Raw genomic sequence first — 21,460 nt, 5'->3', positions numbered from 1 at the left:
ACTTAGCAAAATGCGGTATCTCATAATACTGTCCTGTGAAAATCAGTGACGGTGAGACACTGCCGGATTCTCAAGTGCCTTCGGGATCATTGAAGACAGGTTAAATAACGTGAGGTCTTGATCCGGAGTTCAGAATCAAGTCCATTGATAAATCGATGGTGCTGTACCCTATATGGCTTCTTGGTTGAATCAAAGACCGTATTTCCCAGTTATTCTGCATAAGAGAGAGTTTCTGTGTCACTGTACAAAGGGAAAGAGGGCGATTGAGGGCAGGCGTAGTTAAGGGTTGCCCAGGAATCATTCTGTCTAGATTAACTCCCAGTGAAGTGGCCGGGTGCCATTTCAGTACTAAGACTGGAATGTAATTTGCATGTTGAATGCTGTAATCAAGAACAAACAACTCTTGACTCTACAAATTAAACCATCCTGTTTTCTTTGCCTGGAAAAATGTTTCTGTAGGTCATTAACCCCGTGTGACAGCAGTTAGGAGTGTCAATTGTGGGGCAGTACTGGAGAGTCTCAGGTGAAAAAGGGATCCTTGTCCTCGATGGACTCATGAGACACATAAGAAATGGGCAGTCCTTAATCTTTGGGTTACAGAACCTCTTTGAGAATCTAATGAAAGCTCTGACCCTCTCCTCCATGCATGTAATGCATGTGGACACACACAGATTTCTGAGGTAACCCCAGGTTCATTGGTAGACCCCCCCCCCCAGAGCCTATTCATAGTGACCCATAGACCCAAGGTAAGAAACACAGATATTTAAAATAGCTTCTTAGTCCTGGCTCAGTGGATTGAGTGCCAGTCTGTGAACCACAGGGTGGTTGGTTCAATTCCCAGACAGGGCACATGCCTGGGTTGTGGACTGGGTCCCCAGTTGGGGACATGCAAGAGGCAACCACACATTGATGTTTCTCTCCCTCTCTTTCTCCTTCCTCCTCTTTCTGAAAATAAATAGATAAAATATTTTTTTTAACTGTTGGGGAATTAAAGTAAAGTAGCTGCTTAAACAAAATATGAAAGGATCAAGGGTTCACGGGAGAGCGAATGTTTGACCAGGACCTTGAAAGTTCAGTGCAGAAGAGCATCCCAAGCAAAGGGGACAGAACCAGCAAAGGCCCACAGATTAAAATGTCCACAGTTCATTGCACCCCTGGGTAGCGGGAGTGGTGTACATATGGAAAGATCAAGGTTGGGGCAGAATGCAGTAAATGACTGGTGACTGGATGACATCACCCTGGTTCCCAAAAGTCATCCTCAGAGCATTTCAGTCTGCCTCTTCTCCCCACACAGACTTTGTCTTTTTCCCTGTGTCTGGGTGGGTAAAATGTGACACTTTTCTCACCCTTCACGTTGGTGGTGAATGCCCACGTGCTTGGCACCAGCAAGTCAAAAGGAAAAGCCTTTTTAGCAGGTCCTTCTCCGAACCAGCACACAAGTTCAGGGAGTGATGCTTATCGTGTGTGTTTCTTGGAGTTTAGTTTTGGCTAGGGTACTAAATGAGCATTTTATCAATTCCATCAACCTGGACTGATCCCCCAAAACCATTTAGGACATCTGAAATGTTCACTTACCAATTGTGGTATGGAAGGAACCTTGTATGGAAGGCTAAATAAATTTCAGCAGTCAATTGCACAACACAACTCAGAGAAATAATGACAGATTTGAGGACAGTGGGTACATTTGCACTTAGGGGTAAGTCAGTGTGGTTCCTCTGTTCCATAAGGAGTGTGTATATGAAAGTGTGTTAGCCGTGTATCTATGAAAGACATGGAGGATTACTAATTATGTAAGGAATCGTGCTATTCCAAGTGACAGAAGTTGAACTCAACCTGGCTTAAGCAGGTTTGTTTTTTTTTAAAAGAAATGTAAATTGGCTCAACTAAAATGCCCATCCCTGGCAGGGTCGCTCAGTTGGTTAGAGCGTTGTCGTGATATGCCAAGGTTGTAGGTTTGATCTCTGGCCAGGGCACATACAAGAAGCAACCAGTGAATGCGTACATAAGTGGAACAACAAACAGATGTTTTTTCTATCCCTCTAAAATCAATAAAATGTTCAGTAGTGTGTTGGCTTCAGGTACAGCTGGATCCAGGGGCTCAATTGTCATTGGGGCTTAGTTTTTTTCTCAGGTATGCTTTTTTCCTATTTTCAGGCAGTCTGTTTTCTCATGGAGACACCAGCTCAGTAACCCCAATGAAGAGAAAGCACCCCTTTCTGAAAATTTTCAGTAAAAATCAGGGTAATTGACATGATCTGGGTCATGTGCAAATTCCAGAAACTATTTAGCCCCACCTAAATTACAAAAATTGAAGATGGCATAGGAGTGATTCCCTAAAGGACAAGTATAATTGCCAGATGAAAATGGCATGGGTACTGGGCAAGAAAAAAACAATAGTGTTTTACCCTTTAGTCACCCACACTGTCTGGAATGTTCCCAAAAGAAGGTAATGCCCCTGTCCAGTGACTGTCAGACCATCCTGAGTGGTCAGGGAAGGCTTCTAAACAGAAGTGTCACCTCAAGATGTGAAGGGTCACAGGGAAATAATGAAAGACTATTCAAGCAGAGGTGACAATGTGTGCAAGGTCCTCAAAGCAAAGGTGGTGGGTGTTTTCACAAAACTGAAATAAGACCTGTGTGACCCTGGAATGGAGAGCATAAAAAGGCTTAGATGAGTGTTTGGTCCCTGCAAACCAAAGGGTCAGCGCTTCGATTCCCAGTCAGGGCGTATATATGCCTGGGTTGCATTGCAGGGAGAGGCAACCAATCGATGTTTCTCACTGCAGCGTTTCTCTTCTCTTCCTCCCTTCTCTCTAAAAATAAATAAAATCTTCTTTAAAAAAAAAAAGACATGATGAGTGTTGTGTTGTACACTTGAAAATAGTTGGTATGTTAATTATATCTCCATAGAGCTGCTTTTAAAAAACACAACACAATTCCATGAGCAGAGCCAGATGGCAGAGAGCTTGTAAGTCATCCTTCAGAGAGAAACTTGATGCTGACGTGGCAGTGGAAGCCTTGGGAAGGACTGATGTGAAGGGATTTGCTTCTGGGTGGAGAAAGGAATGGAGGGGTAATGTGGGCCTGGGCAGCAGCAGGGCAGCAGAGGAGGGGGGGCGTGTGAGGGTGACAGTGAGACGGCAGTGATATCAGGAGAGTGGGGTCTGGGAGTTGAGACCCTTTTGATGATTAGCTCCTGCATTTTAACCCAGTGTGTGGCTTTGCATAAGGCACTTGCCCTCTCTGGACCTCAGTCTTCTGTCTGTGGAAAGGAGATCATAGGGTGCAGCAACTAGGAAACTGTCTAGTAGTCCCTCAAAAAATTAAAGTTTCCTTGTGATCCAGCAATTCCACTCCTAGATAGATATATAGCCAAGATAAATGAAAATATGTTCACACAAAAAATATACGAGTGTTTTTCAAGTATTATAAGAGCCAAAGTAGACACAAACCAAATATCCATCAACTACTGAGTAATACATCAAATACAGTACATCCATACAATACAGTATTACTCAGCAATAAAAAAAGAATGAAGTGCTAACTTAACCTATGATGTGGATGAACCTAGAAACACACTCAGTGAAAACCAATCACAAAAAACTATATACGATTTGATTTTTTATGAAATGTCTGGAAGAGGCAAATCTGTACAGACAGAGGAGGTAGATTAGTGGTTGCCAGAGCTAGGACAAGGGAATGGAGAGCGATTGCTCATGGGTACAGGTTTCTTTCTGGGGTAATGAAAATGTTCTAAAATTGTGGTGATAGTTACACAACTTTGTGAATATACTGAAAACTGAATAGTACACTTTAAGCAGGTGAATTTTATGTACGTGAATTATATCTCATTAAAGCCAGTAAAGGTGGGGAGGGATCGTATGCCCTTTGCAGGTGACATCAAGATCTCATGATGATGGCTGTGAAAGGCTCTGGTAGGCTCGCCAGACTGAAGAGGGGGGGCATCAAGAAGACAGACACGTGCAAAGGGCCTCTGGAGTCCCCCAACATGTTCCCGAACCTCTCGTGTTCTTTAGCCGCCCCCGCCCAGCCACCGCGCCCGCTGACCCTGCCGTCACCCTGGTCCCATCTCCCTCCTCCTTCCCAACTCTTTAACTCCGCCTCACCCGAGGCAGCCTGGGAAAGTCAACAAGGTTCAGAAAACTGAGTTCTCTGTGCCCCTCCATGATGGGCTAGTACCCACTAAATAAAACATTTTATTTCTGCAGTTGGCTCACAAAATGCACAACCAGCCCCCGTGCAACATTTTTCTTTCCCCCATTTCTTTGTGAATTTCTTTTCCACTTCCTATTATGGAAAATTTCAAACATACACAAGAGTGAATAGAAGTGTGATGAGGTACCCATCGCCCTATCATTTAATAACTATCAATATTTGTTCGTCGTTTATGTATCTCCCAATGTCTTTTTTTCTGGGATATTGTAAAAGTAAATCCATGATACAATATCATTTTGCACAAAAACATTTTACTCTTATTTTCTTTAAACTTTAAAAAAAGGTTTTAATTATTTATTTTTAGAGAGAAAGGAAGGGAGAGAGAAACAGGGAGAGAAATCTCAATGTGTGGTTGCCTCTCGCATGCCCCAAACTGGGGACCTGGCTTGCAACCCAGGCATGTGCCCTGACTGGGACTCGAACTGGTGACCCTGAGGTTTGCAGGCAGGCACCCAGTCCAGTGAGCTACACCAGCCAGGGCACAAAATATTTTACTATCTAGCAGATAAGGATTTAAAAATAAACATAATCTACAATGCCATTATCTCGCCTATTTAGATACTCGTTAGTATGTTCTAAGGCCCAATCCATGTTCAGATTTCTCCCATTATGTTAATAAAATGCCTTTGCACAGTTGGTTTTTTTTTGAATGACAATTCCAGCAAAGTCTCTCATGTGGCATTTGACTTCTGTGTCTCTTGAGTCTCTTTTATAAGAGCTTCCCCTTCCTGCCCCATTTTTTGAGCCATTTACTTGTTGGAAAACTATGTGGTTGTTCTGTAGAATTCTGTGAGTCTTTTTTAAAGTGTTCTTATTTGGATGGGATAGCAAAGATTGTTTTTTCACTTCAAGCAAAGATTAAGGGGAGTGAATGAGTGGTAGATGCATAATGAACTTAGCAAATAGTAAAGACCAATAGGAGGTTCAACATGGTGGTGGCAAGGGAGGACGCTGAATTCACCTGCTGTGAGAAAACTCAAGTATATTTTTAAAATTTTTATTAAATGTGACAGTCGATAAGATCATATAGGTTTCCACTGTACATTTCTATGATACTAGATCTGTACATTGCACTGTGTGCCCACCTCCTAAAATCAAACTATCTTCTGTCACCGTAGGTTAGGCCTCCTCCACTCCCCACACTCTTCCCTCTGGCAACCACTACATTGCTGTGTGTGTCCACGAGTTTTGGTTTTATGTCCCACATATGAGTGAAATCATATGGTTCTTAGTTTTTTTCTGAGTGCCAAACATGCATTTTATAGAGAAAAATTATTTCTGCAAGAAAACTGGGAACTGAATGCACAGCTTCTTGACAACAAGTGAGAGAAAGAGATAGTACATAGAAGGCTGGGAGGCCTTGGGAGCTCTCAGGAGCTGCAGGAACTCTCTGGGCTGAGAAGCAGGTGAGCACCATCCTTTACATCCCCCTCCACTTTGATAGGGAAATAGGAGCTCTGTTCAGGTGCTTTGGCCTACCTGCACGATCTCCTCAGAGTGTGGCTTTCTCAGCTACATTGCCCAGAGCCTTTTGCCTACAAATAAAGGGAGCAAGAAGGAACAACAACGTGTCACCACACACCTCTGGCCTCCCTGCCAGGAGTCTCTCCTACCCAGCAAGCTAATGGCCCAGGAGCTATGGATACCTGGTCAGCTCCAACCCAGCTTCTCAAAAGTACCCAGCACAGAGCATACAGAGAGGTCTCTTCCACACAAGACCACTTTCTCTACAACAAACAAAAGAGAGACAGTATAGAGAAGGCTAGGGAGCCATGGAGCTCTCCAGGGACTGCCAGTTAGTGCCATTGTTTATATCCCCTCCAATTCCATAGGGTGGGCTATCCAGGTGTTCTGGTCTACCTGCCAGGTCCCCGCAGCACATTCCCAGACACAACACAGAAGGATCTAAAACATGACATCAATAATACAAAGCATGGAGGGGGGAGTAAAAAGGGGGGATGTCATCCTTACAGAATATACTCGAACTTAAATGACTATGAGCTTAAAATAGACTGCTGCCGATATATAAAACCTATGGTAACCACAAACCAAAAACCTACAAAAGATTAAGAGAAAGGAACTCAAAGCACTAGAGAAACCCAGCAAACCACAAGGGAAGAGATCAAGAGAAGAAGAAACAGAGAACTGTTTCAACCAAAAAACAATTATCAAGAAATAAGCACATACTTATCAATAATTAGTTTAAGTATAAGTGGATTAAGTGCACCAATAAAAGATTGAACGCATTTAAAAACATGACCCATTTCTCTGCTGCTTACAAGAGACTCACTTCAAATTCATGGACATGCACAGACTGAAAGTGAAGAGTTGGAAAAAGATGTGCAATAGAATGCAAATAGAAATGAAAAGAAAGCTGGGGTAGCACTATTCATATAGGGCAAAATAGACTTTTAAACAAGACATGTCAGAAAAGACAAAGAAGGACATTACAGGATAAAAGGTCAGTATAAGAGGAGGATATAACAATCATAAATATCTATACACCCAACATAGATAGGAGCACCTCAATATACAATTATTAATAAACACGGGAAATCCACAGTAAAATAATAATAGTAGAGAATTTTAATGCCCAGCTGACATCAATAGACAGGTCATCCAGACAGCAAATTAATAAGAAAATAATGGCCTTAAATGTCACATTAGAACAGAATGACTTAGTACACATTTACCGAAAATTTCATACCAAAACTTCAGAATAAACATATTTCTCAAGTGCACATGGAACATTCTCCATAATAGATTATGTAATAGACAAAAAATAAGCCTCAATAAATTCAAGAAGATTGAAATCATATCAAGAATTCTTTCCAAACACATTGGCATGAAACCACATCAACTATTGCAAAAAATATATATATATGTAGAGACTAAACAACATGCTACTAAATAACCAATGGATCAGAGAAGGAATTGAACAAGATATCAAAAACTATCTTGAAACAAATAAAAATGAAAACATAGCTTTTCAAAATGCATGGGATGCAGCAAAAGGAATTCTCAGAGGACAGTTCATAGCTATACAGCCATACCTCAAGAAAAGATAAATATCCCAAGTAAACAATCTAACTCTACACCTAAAGGAACTACAAAAAGAAGAACAAATGAAACCCAAAGAAAACAGAAAGAAGGAAATAGTTATGACCATAGCAGAAATAAATTAGGAATTTAAAAAAATAGAAAAGCTGAACAACAATAAAGTAATTTTAAAAAACAATAGAAAAGATCAATTAAAAATAAGAGCTGGTTCTTTGGAAAGATAAATAAGATTAACAAACCTTTAGCCAAACATGTAAAGGAAAGAGAGAGAACCCAAATAAATAAAATCATAAATAAATGAAAAGTTACAACTGATACCACAGAAATACAAAAAAAAAATTCAAGAATGCTATGAACAAGTATATGCCAACAAATTTGACAAGCTAGAAGAAATTGATAAATTTAGAGAAGTATAAATCTTCCAAGACTGAACCAGGTAGAAATACAAAATCTAAACAGATCAATTACCAGCAATAAAATTGAAGCAGTAATAAAAAAAAACTCCCAACAAATAAAAGTCCAGGAGCAGATGATTTCTCAGGTAAATTCTATCAAACATTCACTGGAGAATTAATACTTGTTCTTCTTAAACTACTTCAAAAAATTGAAGAGGAAGAAATGCTCTCCAACTCATTCTACACAGCCAGCATTATGCTGATACTAAAATCAGACAAAGACATCACAAAAAAGAAGAAGAAAATAAAATTATAGGCCAATATCCTTAATAAATTATATGCAAAAAGTCTCAACAAAATATTAGCAATTAGGTTCGACAACACATTAAAGAGATTATATGCCATGAAAAAGTGGATTCATCCTAGAAATGCAAAAATAGTTCAACTTCTATAGATCTATCAACATGATACATGAAATGAACAAAATAAAGGATAAAACCATATGATTATCTCAATAGGTACAGAAAAAAACATTTGACAAAATTTAACATCTTTTTATGCTAAAAACTCTCAACAGGTGGGAATAGAAGGAACATAATAGAGGCTGTATACAACAAACCCACAGCTAATGCTAAAAAGCTGAGAGCTTTTTCTCTACGATCAGGAACAAGACAAGGGGATCCACTGTTATCACTTATATTCAACAAATATTGGAAATCCTAGCCATAGCAAGCAGTGAAGAAAAAGTAATAAAAGGTATCCAAATTGGAAAAGAAGTAAAACTCCCATCATGTGCAGATGACATAATATTATACATCAAAAACCCTAAAGACTCCATCAAAAAACTGTTAGAACTAATAAATGAATTTAGAAAAGGATACAGAATCAATATACAGAAACCTATTGTATTTCTATACACTGATAATGATCAGAATGAGAAATTAAGAAAACAATCCCATTTACAACTGCAGCAAAAAGCATAAAATGTCCCTGAATTATGTGGCTCAGTGGATTGAGCACCAGTCTGCAAATCAAAAGGTGTGCTGGTTCAATTCCCTGTTAGAGCACCTACCCGAGTTGTGGGCTGAGTCCCCAGTTGGCATGAAAGAGGCAACCAACTGATGTATCTCTCACACATTGATGTTTCCCTCCCTCTCTTTCTCCCTCCCTTTCTCTCTGTCTGAAAATAAATTTAAAAATATTATTTAAAATATTTTTTTAAGCATAAAATGCCTAGGAATGAATTTAATCAAAGAGGTGAAAGACCTGTACTTTGAAAACTGTAAAACACTGAAGAAAGAAATTGAAGATACACCTTGCTCATGGATTGGAAGGATTAATATTGTTTAAATGTCCTTAGTACATAAAGCAATATATAAATCCAATGTGTTTCCTATTAAAATGTCAATGACATTCTTCTCAGATTTAAAACAATACTAAAATTTATATGGAACCACAAAAGCCCCTATATAGCCAAAGGAACTTTGAAAAAGAACGAAACGGGAGGTATCATGCTCCCTGGTATCAAATTGTACTACAAAGCTACAATAATCAAAAAGGTATGGTATTGTAAAAAAAAAAATTATATATAGATCAATGGAATAAAATAGAGACCCCAGAAATACAACCTCACTTATATAGCCAGTTAATTTATGACAAAAGAAGCAAGAATATACAATGGGGTAAAAACAATCTTGTCAATAAATGATGTTAGAAAAACTGAACAGATACATGCAAAAAAATTAAATTGGACCACTTTATTACATCAGATAAAAAATAAACTCAAAATGAATTAAAGACTTAAGTATAAGACCTGAGCTATAAAAGTCCTGGAAGAAAACATGGGCTGTAAACTCTTTGACATTGCTCTTAGCGAGCAATATTTTTTTGGCTATGTCTCCTTGGACAAGAGAAACAAAAGAAAAAATAAACAAATGGGACTACATCAAATTAAAAAGGTCTTGCACAGCAAAGGAAATAATCAACCAAATAAAGACAACCTACTGGGTGAAAGACACACACACAATGGAATATTATTCAGCAATAAAGAATAAAATCTTGCCCTGCCTGATGTGGCTCAGTGGATTGAGTGCTGGCCTGCAAACCAAAGGGTCGCCAGTTTGATTCCCAGTCAGGACACATGCCTGGGTTTTGGGCCAGGTTCCCAGTGGGAAGTATGCAAGAGACAACCACACATTGATGTTTCTCCACCTTTTCTCCCTCCTTTCCCCTCTCTCTAAAAATAACTAAATAAAATCTTTAAAAAAAACGAAATCTTGCCATTGATGACAACCTGGATGGACCTACAGAGTATTATGCTAAGTGAAATAATCAGACAGAGAAAGACAAAAATGTATGATTTTACTTGTATGTGGACCCCCTCAAAAAACAAAACAAAATAAAATAATAACAGACCCAGAGATATGGGGAATAAGTTGATGGATGGGTGTTAAAGGGGAGAGGGATGGGAATAAAATATGTTATGCAATTTAAAAACAAGTACTACCTCAGGAAAAACAGACCATGTATCAAAAGAATTATAATTACAGTACATTTCTTGAATACTAATTGAATATTTGTTTAATCAGCTTGAATAATTGTTTTACAGTTCTAGTATTATAAATGCAGAATAAATACATAAACAAAAGAGGTACAGGAAAATGTGGAAAATGATATAAGAGCTCAATCTTTATATCCTTTAGTAGTAGTCAATACATGAAATTTGAAAGTGAAAAAAACACTTACCATTACAAAACAGATACAAAACCAGAAGAAATTATCAGAAATACCAAAAATAACTGGAAGGAATTGGTAATGGGGGGAATGGAATAAGAAACCACTAATTTCAAAGTATGTACCAGATTATTAACTTTATTAACAAAAAAATTCTTTTTTAAAAGTTTAAGTTTATTTAACTGGTATCCAAGGAGGCTAAAATCTTAGAAAGAATGAGTTAAGACTCCGGGAACCCTTGAGGCTTCATTTGGCCAGTTTAGTGTAGGAAAGTGACTCTCCAAGACCTCAGAGTTGAGAGGGGGCACAGCACAGAGCAGGTTCTCCAGGCTGCACGTCTTCTACCCGTTCTGCCTTTTGTTGCTTTGTGACATTGCTTCCAAGGCCCACCGCCAGGAAGCAATGTCAGCCAACTGTCCTGGGCATTGTCTAAGCAGAAGACTCATCACTGCCAGCCACACCACCTTTGCCTTTTCCTTTTCTCTCCTTTTCTTTGGGGGCTTCTGAGGTACTTTTGGGAGGGAACTCCCAACAACTCCCAACACTATTGAAGTTCCTCCAGCAGAGCTCCAAGTTGGAGGTCTATTTTCATAGATTCACACTCCTAACACAGCACGAGCCACCTGGGTGGCCTGGGGTTTTCATCTCCCCTTCTCCTCTTTCCGAGGTTCCTTTGGAGGGGCAGGGTGGTGTCATCACCATTAAAGGCACTGGCTCTAAAGTCAGACTTAGAGCTTGGCCTCTTACTTGCTGTGTGACCTTGAACAAATTACTTAAACTCTCTGAGCTTCACCTTGTTGGATGTAAAAACGAGAGCATAATAATATATAGGGCTGTGATGACTTAAAAAGAATAATGCTGAAAATGGAGTTTACTATACTCGAACAACAATAATAATAATAAAAAGAATAATGCAGGTAAGATAGGTAGCATAGCTCCTGGCTGACTGAATGCTTGGTAAATGGAGATACTGACCATCCCCCCATATACTTGGAATCATCTCCCAGCCATCCCCTGTCCCAGAGTCTCCAGGATGATGCTGGGAACTCCTTTTGGAGCCAAGATACTCCCCACCCCTACCTGGCACTCCATATTCCTGCTGCATTTACCTGTAACCCCGGCTAGTCTACTCTTTCTCTAAGATCAGCTTCATCTTGGCTTCCAGCCAAAGGGATGATAATCTCTCTTGCTTTTGTCTGGGATTTTAAAACTCCTACCAATTGATGGTTTGGAAACACAACGGGATTGGGGCTCCTGGCTCCAGAGGGAGAAGCAGGATGATGCTGTCTGGATTGGGGGGTTGGGCACTGTTACACCAGGGAGACTTTGTAGGGGCATGAATGGGGTGAAACTGAGGAAGAGAACCAAGCCAGCTCCAAGCCTCCTGAGGGAATCCTGACACCCCCAAAGGAGGCTCGCCAGAGGGTTCACAGGAGGCACTGAGAGAAAGACTCTATACCCCTAAGCTTCTGTCACGGGCCCCCAGAACTCTCCTCCCACCAGGACTGCCCACAGGGGGAAAAGACATAGTTTCCCACCAAAGAAATTAGGATGCTGTCAGGAAGAGAAATAGATTTTGGATAATGCCCTAAAATGCTAACTGTCTGTTACACACAGAACCAGGATCCAAATAACTTCCAACAAGATCAGAACAATGGGCTAGATCCAACAAGATAAACATTAAAAAATGTAGATTTACAACTGCACAAAAAAATGTGGAAAACCTACTAGATCAATAATGGGTAATAAAGCGATGTGGCTGCCAGAAACATTAATTCAGTGTGAGGCCATAGTCATGGAGGAGTAGAATCTAGGAAAAAGGAGGTGAAAGTTCAGCTGTCTGCCCAACTGGGTTCAATTCCAAGAGTCATACTTTAAGGGTACAGTGTTGATCTGGTAAAAAGCAAAAAGCACAATGGTGAGAGCCCAGAATCCTGTCTTTTGACCAAATGCTGAAAGAACAGGGAGTATTTGGCCTGGAGGGAGAAATGCTAAAGAAATGAGAGATATCTTTACAATTCTGAAGAGCTTCCCACATGGAAAACAGTAGAACTGGTCAGATGATGTGGTGACATGGGAAAGCCGGAACCCTCTCCCAGTGTCAGAAAAGCCGGATTCCAGCTCTGCTATTACCAGACAGTGGAGACCGGACACTCCTCCAACCACGTACCATACCAGACACAACTGATCCCCAAGCTGCTTTTCTGATAGAGCCAGAGGTAGGGAAGCCCTGGGAGGCAGAGTTCAGCTCAATCCTAGAAAAAAAATTTTCTTTCTGTTTTTAAAAGATGTTATTTATTTATTTTTAGAGGAGGGAGAAAGAGAGGGAGAGACGCATCAATGCATGGTTGCCCCTCACATGCCCCCTACTGGGGACCTGGCCTGCAACTCAGGCGTGTGCCCTGACTGGGAATCAAACCTGTGACCCTTTGGTCACTGGTGCTCAATCCGCTGAGCCACGCCAGCCAGGGCAAATTTCTTTCTTTTTAAAGTGATATTTGTTGTTCTTGCCTCTGATCACAAAAGAAATACATGGATGTATAGAATATTGGTAAACAGAAAAGCAAAATTAGATACAAATCACACCAACCCTATTTACTTTCTAATATTCAGGGATAAGATACATTAACAGGCAGATATTAACAAAAATGGGATCGTACAAATAATTACCTGATAAAATCTAGAGTGTCAGCATGTGAAGAGGCAGGTAAGGATGTTTAATGAGTAGTGTTTCTAGTAGAAGAAAACTTGCAAACCACCTGGTGACCCACCAGTTGGAGAATATTGGGAATGTCTGAGGAAATGACAGTGCACACATCCCAAGCCCTACTGTGCGGCTTGTTGAAAGGAAAAGGTGGAACTAATATGTATTGCCTTCAAAATCTTTTCACATATATTGCCTGAGGCAAAACAAAGCTATAGAATAAGCTAAGCTGTATGCATAGTATGATTCCACTTTTGTAAGAAGAAATGCACACACATAGGTGCCTATGTTTCCACAAGCAGAGGAAACAGTATGATGTTAACAGTGGGTACATTGGGGGACGGAGGGGAGAGGCCAAGGGTAAGACAGGTGACATGTTTTTTGAATATTTGTGTTGCTTGAATTGGGACAATTGGAACACATTATTTTTATAATTCAAATGACTGATATTTTTAAAAATTAACAATCTTCCCTGGGAACTTCTTCATGCCATTAAAGATTCTATATCATATTTAATGACCACATATATTCTTTGTGTGGGTTTCTCTTAATGTATTGACACATTAAGAGATATTTAGTACATCAGGATAGATCAGTCTGTTAGTATAGTGGGTATTTAGTATATCAGGAGCTGTCCAAAGAGGGACAAGAAGCATTTTAACAGTGCCTATCAGAAGTGAAAATGTGCAGACCTGAGAACTCACCATGACTCAGGTAGGAAATTATCTGATAGATACGTTAGTACATGTGCTTGAAGATATCTATGCAAGAATTGGTCCCTGCCTCGTTATTCTTGCTAGCAAAAGGATGGAAACAACCTACATATCTAGGAATAAAAATTATAGGCTGACCATATGCTGCAATTCTCAACAGCAGATACAAGAAATAGATGGATCTGTAGAAATTTATGTGGAAAATGTGCCAGGATATATTGCAAAATGAAGGGGGAAGGGCAAGTTATAAAACAACATGTATAGTATAATCTCATTACTATTTAAACTGCATGTGCGACTGTGTATTGGGAAAGATATGAAGGATATACATCAAGCTGTAGGTAGAATTTACATGTAGGTATGTATGTATGTATACCTATGAGGATATAAGTATAGAGAATAAAGGGAGTGAGTTCTCCGTCCCCTGAGGTATGCAAACGGAGATTGGCTGCCTCATTTTGAGCGATGCTATGGAAGGGATTTCCACAACCTTCGGAGGTGATTTTGGTCCCCTCTTAGCCCTGAGAATCTCAGAGAATGGGGAGGTCCGGACTGGAAAAAGAATCCACCCCTAAGGGGAAAGGGTTAAGTGAGGATGGCGTTCCTGTGGGCGGGCTCGGCGATCGGCAGCACTGGGCTCTGTTAGCCAAGCCTGAGCATCTCGGAGGATGCGGCGCGGCAGTGCTACTGGGACACGCGCAAGGTGAACGCGGGGGGCTGCCTACCAGATGCCCAGGTAAGGAGGTGGCACAGGGAGGGGGCAATGGTGGAGCCCAAGCATGGAGCATGGCCTGCAGCCCCCATTTCGGGCAGGAGCAGCAGAGCCTGCACCAGAGCCCACCCCCACCGGGGACACTGCGGGAAGGCGCGGAGCCAGGGGAGAGGAGGAAAAGAGGTAACCTGAGATGGGCCAGCTCCCAGAGGCTGCCCTGCGCTGCCCTCGAACTGGCCTCTCCCTAGTCCCCGAAGCAGGGAGATTACTGCCTCCCCGCCCTGCCCCCAAATCTCTCCAGCAGCTGGAACCCAGTGCTGGGCAGCCCCCTACTTGTCCACAGATGCCTGTATCTCTTGGATTGGGGGTGGTGAACAGATGGCATATGCTTATCATTGAAGGCCCAACTCAGCTGTCTCCTGCTGTGCAAAATGATCCACCGGCGGGTTTCACAACCCCTAGCATGGCTGTGTGACCTTGGGTGAGTTGCTCAACCTCTCTGAACCTCAATTTCTTCCCCTGTGAAATGAGTATAGCCACACACCTGCTTGTGTTGGGAGGGTTGTATGAGATGGAGGGCATGCGACTAAGCTTAGCACAGGCGCCCAACTGGGTAAGAGCTCCACACAGGAGAACTATTATTAACCAGTACCTATGTTAGGGACCTTTCAGTCAGTCCTCCTCATCTTGCCCCTACTCCTGACACTGGAATGGAGGCTTCTCTTTGGTTCCCCTGCACCTAGCCTGGGCCAGGAACAGAGCATGGATGAACCTGGGCATTTTCCTGCTGAGAGAGCCTGGAATTTCCATTGGCTTCTCAAGGTGTCTGTGGGCCACCAAGAGTTAAGAGCCAGGGAGATCTGGGCACAGCTGTCTCCCAGAGAAAAGGAGCAGGGCCTCTGTCCCTAAATACACCCAGGCCTGGGCTCTCAGTTGCTATCCTCCCCTCTTCTGGCCATGGGGTCCTTCTTGCCTCCCTGGCTGAGCTAGGAACTCTCAGAAGGAGAAAATTTCAGGGTATATATAGCTGGGGCCAGTTATATGCTGGGGGGCTGGACACAAGACATGGAAGATGCAGGTGCAGCCCTTGAGAAGCCCCAGGCCTGTGGGAGACGGGAGATACATTATTTGACCAGGAAGATGGGAAGTGGTAGAGGAGGGTGACAGACAAAGAAATGTCTAAGCTGAAACAAGCTATGTCATATCTTACCTGTCTTTCTGCACTGGCCTCTTTCCCCCTTCTAAAACATTTATGAGACTGAGAAACATCTCCATTGGCTTCTTATGACACAATAAAATCCAGGTGCCTTACCTGGGCTTACCAGTATGCTTGTGGTCTAGCCCCACCTTCCTGACTTCGTCTCCCCCTGACACTTTCTCCTTCATTTCCTGAGCTCCAGCCACACTAGCCTTCTTATTTCTTGAACTCTCCTAACTCATTCCTGTACCACGGCCTTTGCACTTCTGTTCCTTCTCCCAATTGCTTTTCCCCACTACCTTCAAATGACTGGCTCCTTCTTCTCATTCAGCATTTGGCTTACATGTCACCTCAGAGAGGCTGTCCTGGCACCCCCTGTGTAAAACAGTCCCCCATCCCTCTATCTCATAATCCTACTTTCTTTTCGCCATAGCTCATTTTATGGAATGTCATTCACTGTCTGCCTTGCCTAGAATGCCAGCTCCACGAGAGTAGGAACCCTGCCAGTCCTGTTCACTGCTTTATCCCCAGACCCTGGCCATACTATATGCTCCAGTTATTTGTTGAAATAGTTAAGGGGGCTGGTGGGAAAGAAAGCTTTCTGGACAAAGGGAAAAGTAAAAGGTCTCTAATACTTAAGCTCCTATCATAGGCCTGAGCCATTGTGTATTTTGTTATGTAAGTCTTATGGGAGCCCTTTAAAGTTAGGTACTCTTATTATACCCATTTTATGCATGAGGAAACCCTGATGCAGAGAGGTAAAGTAACCCAGAACTGGCAAAGCTGGGATTCAAACCCAGGTCCCTCCTCAAAGGCAGGGGCCTATTCCTGTCCCTCTCCAGCTCTCTCGTATTTGAGCTGGGACTTCAAGAATAGGATTTCAGCAAGTGGAGGAGAAGGAAGAGAGCATTCCAGGCAGAGGGAATGGCGGGAGCGAAGGCTTGTGGTGTCAGGCAGTCCAGTAGGTGTGGAGGACAGGTGAGCAGCCGGGTGTGGCCTTGGAAGGCCAGGAAAGGGTCTTAATTCTCTCTGAGGGTGCTGGGAAGCCACTGAAGGTTTTGAAGCAGGGCAAGTGGCATAACCAGAAATGCAGTTTTAAAAGGTCCCTCTGGGCAGCACAGAGATTGACCGGGAAGGGGGGAAATGTGTGGGGGCGGAGGGACCTGCCTCATGTTGCTCTTCATTCGTTTCCACCAACCCCCTTGGGGTAGCCACGTGTCCTGAACCCTCACATGTCATTCCCCCTCTCCTTTTTTTTAGGCTTATCCAGTGAGGACTGGAAGTTGAGGGTTCTAGGCCCAAGCATCAGAGTGGACGGACCATGGCCCCCAGCCCATGGTGCCATGTACCTGGCCTCCTGCAACTACTGCTGCTGCTGTCCCTGGGGGCTGGCCCTGCTCTGGGAAGGAGCCTTCCCAGGCCACAGAAGGACCTGGTCCCAGGAGCCCACCCCAAGGCCCCTGTTGGCACAGAGCCCAAAGCCTTCAACTTCCTCTGGGGGAAGCACAGAGATGTGAGCCCCTGGAACTTCAGTGTCCCCCAAGTCCCTGCTGAGGAGGTACCTGAGAGGATCGAAGACTCTCCCCTTGGCCCAGTGCTGCATGGACCTAAAGCAGCCCAGGGAGTTCAGAGAGAAGGACTCCCGCTAACTGATGACTTCCAAGTGGCTCAGGGGCCAAGTTCTCAGGGCTGGACAGGACCTCCTGACTCACAGGAGCCTCTGGAGCAAGATGCACCAGCACCCCATCCAGTGGGGCCCCCACATCTCACTTTCAGCACTACAACCCCCAGACTCCAACTCAGGGTAGCCACAGTTCCTCCCTCTTCAGGGGGGCCTGGAGGCCAAGAGGGACAGCAACCACTTAGAGATGACAGTCTGGTTGCCAAAGTCAAGACCAGGCTCTCAGAGACATTCCCTTCAGCCCACCAGGGTCCTCCCCACACTCTTGCACCCCACCCAGGCACTGTCAGGAGGCCAGTGCTGGAAAAACAGGATGGGGGTGAGGAAAAGTTCCTGGAAGCAGCTCAAGGTCCCCTCTTCACCCAGCAGGATCCAGGAGCCTCTGAGGTTGGCTCAGTATCCCCAGTTGAGGTGGCATCCACTCAGGAGCCTGGGTTCCAGCCAGACCTGGCATTGGCCAGAAGCACTCCTCCTGCCAAACAGCTGCCAGCTGAGCCCCCCAAGAAGACCGGAGGTGGGGAGACCTGGGCAGTCAGTTTTCCAAGTCCCTCACCAAAGCAGGCTGACTTCCTTGATGTTCAGGGTTCACAAGGACCCCAACCTTCAGGTCCTCCAGCCTCAGAGACTCCTGATGGGCAGCCCAAGCCAGGTGGGTACCAAAGTGAGGTGCTGAGCAGGGCCAGGAGGGACAGTGTTCCGTGACAATCGGATGTTCCAGTTTCTGTGTGCCCTCTGGTCCCTCGGGTCTCAGGTCCCTCATTCTGAAGGGTCAGGTAAAGTAATCACTGCTTTTGTCATTTCAGAGATAGCAGCAATGAATGGAGCAGACCCCATTTCTCCCCAGCGTGTGAGAGGAGCAGTGGAGGCCCCAGGTACCCCCAAGTCCCTCATCCCTGGCCCGTTGGGACCTGGCCCAACTACAAACCGAACGGAGAGCCCCACGGGGCCCCTACAGCCAGGTGAGGGCATGGCTGGGGGTCTGGGGAGAGCGGGTACTCTGTCTAATAACTAAGAATATGTGTGAGGTCCACATGGGAGGGAGGGGAGTGAATAAGGACAAACATCTTAAAGAAATTGGCTAGGATTCCTTCAAACAACTTGGGATAATAAACCAACACTGGGTGCTCTGGGAAAAGTCATTTGACCTTTGGGGGCTAGACTGTTCCTACATGTAACAAGGATGTGTTGTGCAGTGATTCTCCAACTCTGGAATATCATCCAGGGAGCTTTTTAACTTACTTATTTATTTTAATCCTCACCCAAAGATATGTTTGTTGATTTTAGAGAGAGAGGAAGGTGGGGGGAGGGAGAGAGAGTGAGAGAGACATGTGAGAAATAAACATTGATCAGTTGCCTCCCGAATGTGCCCCCACTGGGGATCAAACCCACAGCCTCGGTATGCGCCCTGACTGGGGGGTAGAACCACCCACAACCCTTTGGTGCACAGAAGGATGCTCCAACCAACCGAGCCACCCGGCCAGGGCTCACCCAACCAGCTTTTTAAAAATTCTCAAGGAATTCTGATTTGGTTGGTCTCCAGGTGATTCTAATATGCAGTCCATGTTGGGAACTGCTAATATATTATGAATAAAAATGATAGCTCACATCCATTTAACACATATTGGGTGCTGGGCACTATGCTAAACATTTAATCCTACCCCATCCCCATTTCATAGATGTGCTTGGAAAAGTTAAATAACTTGCCCACCACACTAGGGAATAATGGAAAATCAAAAGCATTTCACAAAGGGCTACTTTAATATTGTTATTATTGCAGATGAAGCCGAGGAATGGCCCGGGCGCCCCCAAAGCCATCCCCCAGCACCCCCGGTTCAGGCCCCCTCGACGTCACGCCGGGGCCTCATTCGGGTCACCACGCAGCGTGCCCTGGGACAGCCACCCCCTCCGGAGCCCTCAGCCAGCTCCTTGGCATCACCCCCAGCCTCTAGCCCTCCGGCCAATGCCACCGCGCCCCCCCTGCGTTGGGGTCCCCTACGGAGGGTACTGAGCTTTTCCTGGGAGCTGCACGTATATGGGGTCGGGGTGCTCTTTCTGCTGCCAGCGTTGCTGGCAGTGGCCTCTCTGGCAGCCGCCCCTGCGGGGCCCTGGCTGGCGCTGGTGGCCGCAGTGCTGGTGCTTCTAGCATCAGGGCTGCGATCTGCCTACATGCTCGCGGACCCGTACGGCTCGCAGGCGCGGCTGGGTTTACGCGCCGGCCTGGTGCTCTACAACCTACCCTTCCCCTTGCTGCTCACTGCACTGGCGGCCCTGACCCTGCTCGGCTTGGGTGCTGGGCTGCCACCGCAGCTGCAGAACCCGCTTCTGTTGGGAGTAGTGGCATTGGTGCACGGCGTGGAGTTACTTGTTACAGACCTGCTGTCGGCGAGACCGGCTCTCAACCTCTTGGCTCAGGGCTTTTCCTGTGCCTGGGGCGCAGCCGTGGCTCTGGGCACCCTCTGCCTATGCCGTCGCCGCTTGCTGGATGGGCCGCGGGGCTGGGATACCAGCCCGGGCCCGAGGCTGCTAGCAGTGGCGGGCGCACTGGGGCTGCTGGCTAGCGGCCTTCAGCTGGCGGCCGCGCTCTGGCTATACCCGGGCCCAGGCCGCGTGAGTCGCTTCTCCTGGGCCTGGTGGGGAGTTCATTTCTGGTTGCGCCTGCTGGAACTGGCATGGGCACTCGCCTTGGCGCTGGCTGCTGTCGCCGCCGCGCGGCCCAGGCCGCCCACGGAGCATGCGTGCTGGGCTAAGCTGCTGCGCCTGGCGTGTCCTGCGCCCTCGGGCAAAAGCGAGGTGCCGGAGCGACCCAACAACTGCTATGCAGGGCATAATAGCGTCGGTGCCGGTAGCCTGGACATCAGCAAGAGCCTCATCCGCAACCCTGGGGAGGGAGCGCCGCCTGCCACGCCCACTTCAGGCGCCAGGGGCTCCGCTGCATCGCTGGGTCGGGGGCCCCAGGATGGCCAGGGACTCTCCCGTAGCAGCGTGGGGCCTGCACCGTCGATGAGTGAGCTGGACCTGAGGCCGCCTTCGCCTATCAACCTGAGTCGCAGCATCGACGCCGCGCTCTTCCGAGAGCACTTGGTGCGAGACAGCGTATTCCGACGCTGTGGCCTGCGCGGCCTCGCCTCCCCGCCGCCAGGGGGCACGCTGCGGGCGCGCCGGGGCAGCCACCCGGACGCCGAGTTCGAAGGCCCGGGCTCTTCGCTCCTCCACAGCCGCTGCCGCTCGCTCAGCGACGTACGCATGCGCGGGCCGGTTCCACCACACGTGGTGGACGAGCCCGAGCGGGTGGCCTCTGGCAGCTCCATGGACAGTTTCTCCCGGGGCTCGCTCAAAATCAGCTGGAACCCGTGGTGCCACGGATTGTCGTCGGTGGACAGTCTGCCCCTAGATGAGCTGCCCAGCACGGTGCAATTACTACCTGCCCCTGCTGCTACCCGGCACGAGGAACCCCTGAGTGAGGTCCAGCCTCAATGCAAGCCGGGGGACTCCCGCAGCGCCTCCAGTGACACCATTGAGCTCTGAGACAGCCCAGCGCTGCTGCAGGACCAAGGCCCGACCCCCGTTTGGCCGGTGGCAGAATGGCACGGGCGACTGGGACCGTTGAGCATTTGAAAAACTGGCATCCCGGGTCCTCAACCTGATTGTACCCGCAGAGACAGCCAGGAGTGAACCCACCCACCTCCTCCCGTTTTTTGGTTTTTTAAATATCTCTATTTTTTTTCCAGCAGGTATTTTGCACAGAGGCTGTGACTTGCCGCGGAATACAGGGTGGACATGCATGGATTACGTATGGGGAATGGGCTTCAGGTGCCACAAACACCCCTCCAGACTCTCCAATGTGGAGGGATGAGGCTGGCTTGTCTAGATTGACTGTCCTCTTTGTGCCAAAGAAATAAACCCTTGGGACTTGGCTCATGCCTCCCTCTGGCCACACCAGGATCCTGTGCAGAGGAGAGGTAGGAGGTCCCACCCCACCAGTAATTCCGAGTTCAGTATGTGTTGGGGACAGGGGGATTGCCAAAAGA

At 45.6% G+C, this 21,460-nt stretch overlaps 2 protein-coding genes across 2 annotated transcripts in view; one reads left to right on the top strand and one right to left on the bottom strand.

Annotated features, from left to right (window-relative positions):
* The window catches only part of FANCD2 (FA complementation group D2), a 113,433-nt gene extending 93,552 nt beyond the window's left edge, over positions 1–19,881 (bottom strand). Inside the window, exon 1 of the mRNA XM_053669468.1 lies at positions 19,806–19,881. The gene's annotated coding sequence lies outside the window, so the exon portion shown is untranslated. The remainder of the gene's footprint in view (positions 1–19,805) is intronic.
* On the top strand, positions 14,983–21,423 carry PRRT3 (proline rich transmembrane protein 3). The gene is made up of 4 exons (XM_037134731.2): positions 14,983–15,034; positions 17,012–18,081; positions 18,236–18,391; positions 19,210–21,423. The coding sequence occupies exons 2-4, from the start codon at positions 17,073–17,075 to the stop codon at positions 20,955–20,957; spliced, it is 2,913 nt and encodes a 970-aa protein (XP_036990626.2). The 5' UTR covers positions 14,983–15,034; positions 17,012–17,072; the 3' UTR covers positions 20,958–21,423.
* Positions 21,424–21,460: the final 37 nt, after the last annotated feature.

This window comes from Artibeus jamaicensis, unplaced genomic scaffold, assembly GCF_021234435.1.
Source record: "Artibeus jamaicensis isolate MK-2021 breed Jamaican fruit bat unplaced genomic scaffold, CSHL_Jam_final contig_519, whole genome shotgun sequence".
NCBI classification, from domain to species: Eukaryota; Metazoa; Chordata; class Mammalia; order Chiroptera; family Phyllostomidae; genus Artibeus; species Artibeus jamaicensis.
This window is presented reverse-complemented; position numbering and strand designations above follow the sequence as displayed.

Bases quoted from the DNA above. Each gene is read 5' to 3' on its own strand.
- PRRT3 (XM_037134731.2), top strand. From the start codon at position 17,073: ATGGCCCCCAGCCCATGGTGCCATGTACCTGGCCTCCTGCAACTACTG. The intron at 18,082-18,235 runs GTGGGTACCAAA...TTGTCATTTCAG, and splicing joins TGATGGGCAGCCCAAGCCAG to AGATAGCAGCAATGAATGGA. The intron at 18,392-19,209 runs GTGAGGGCATGG...TTATTATTGCAG, and splicing joins CACGGGGCCCCTACAGCCAG to ATGAAGCCGAGGAATGGCCC.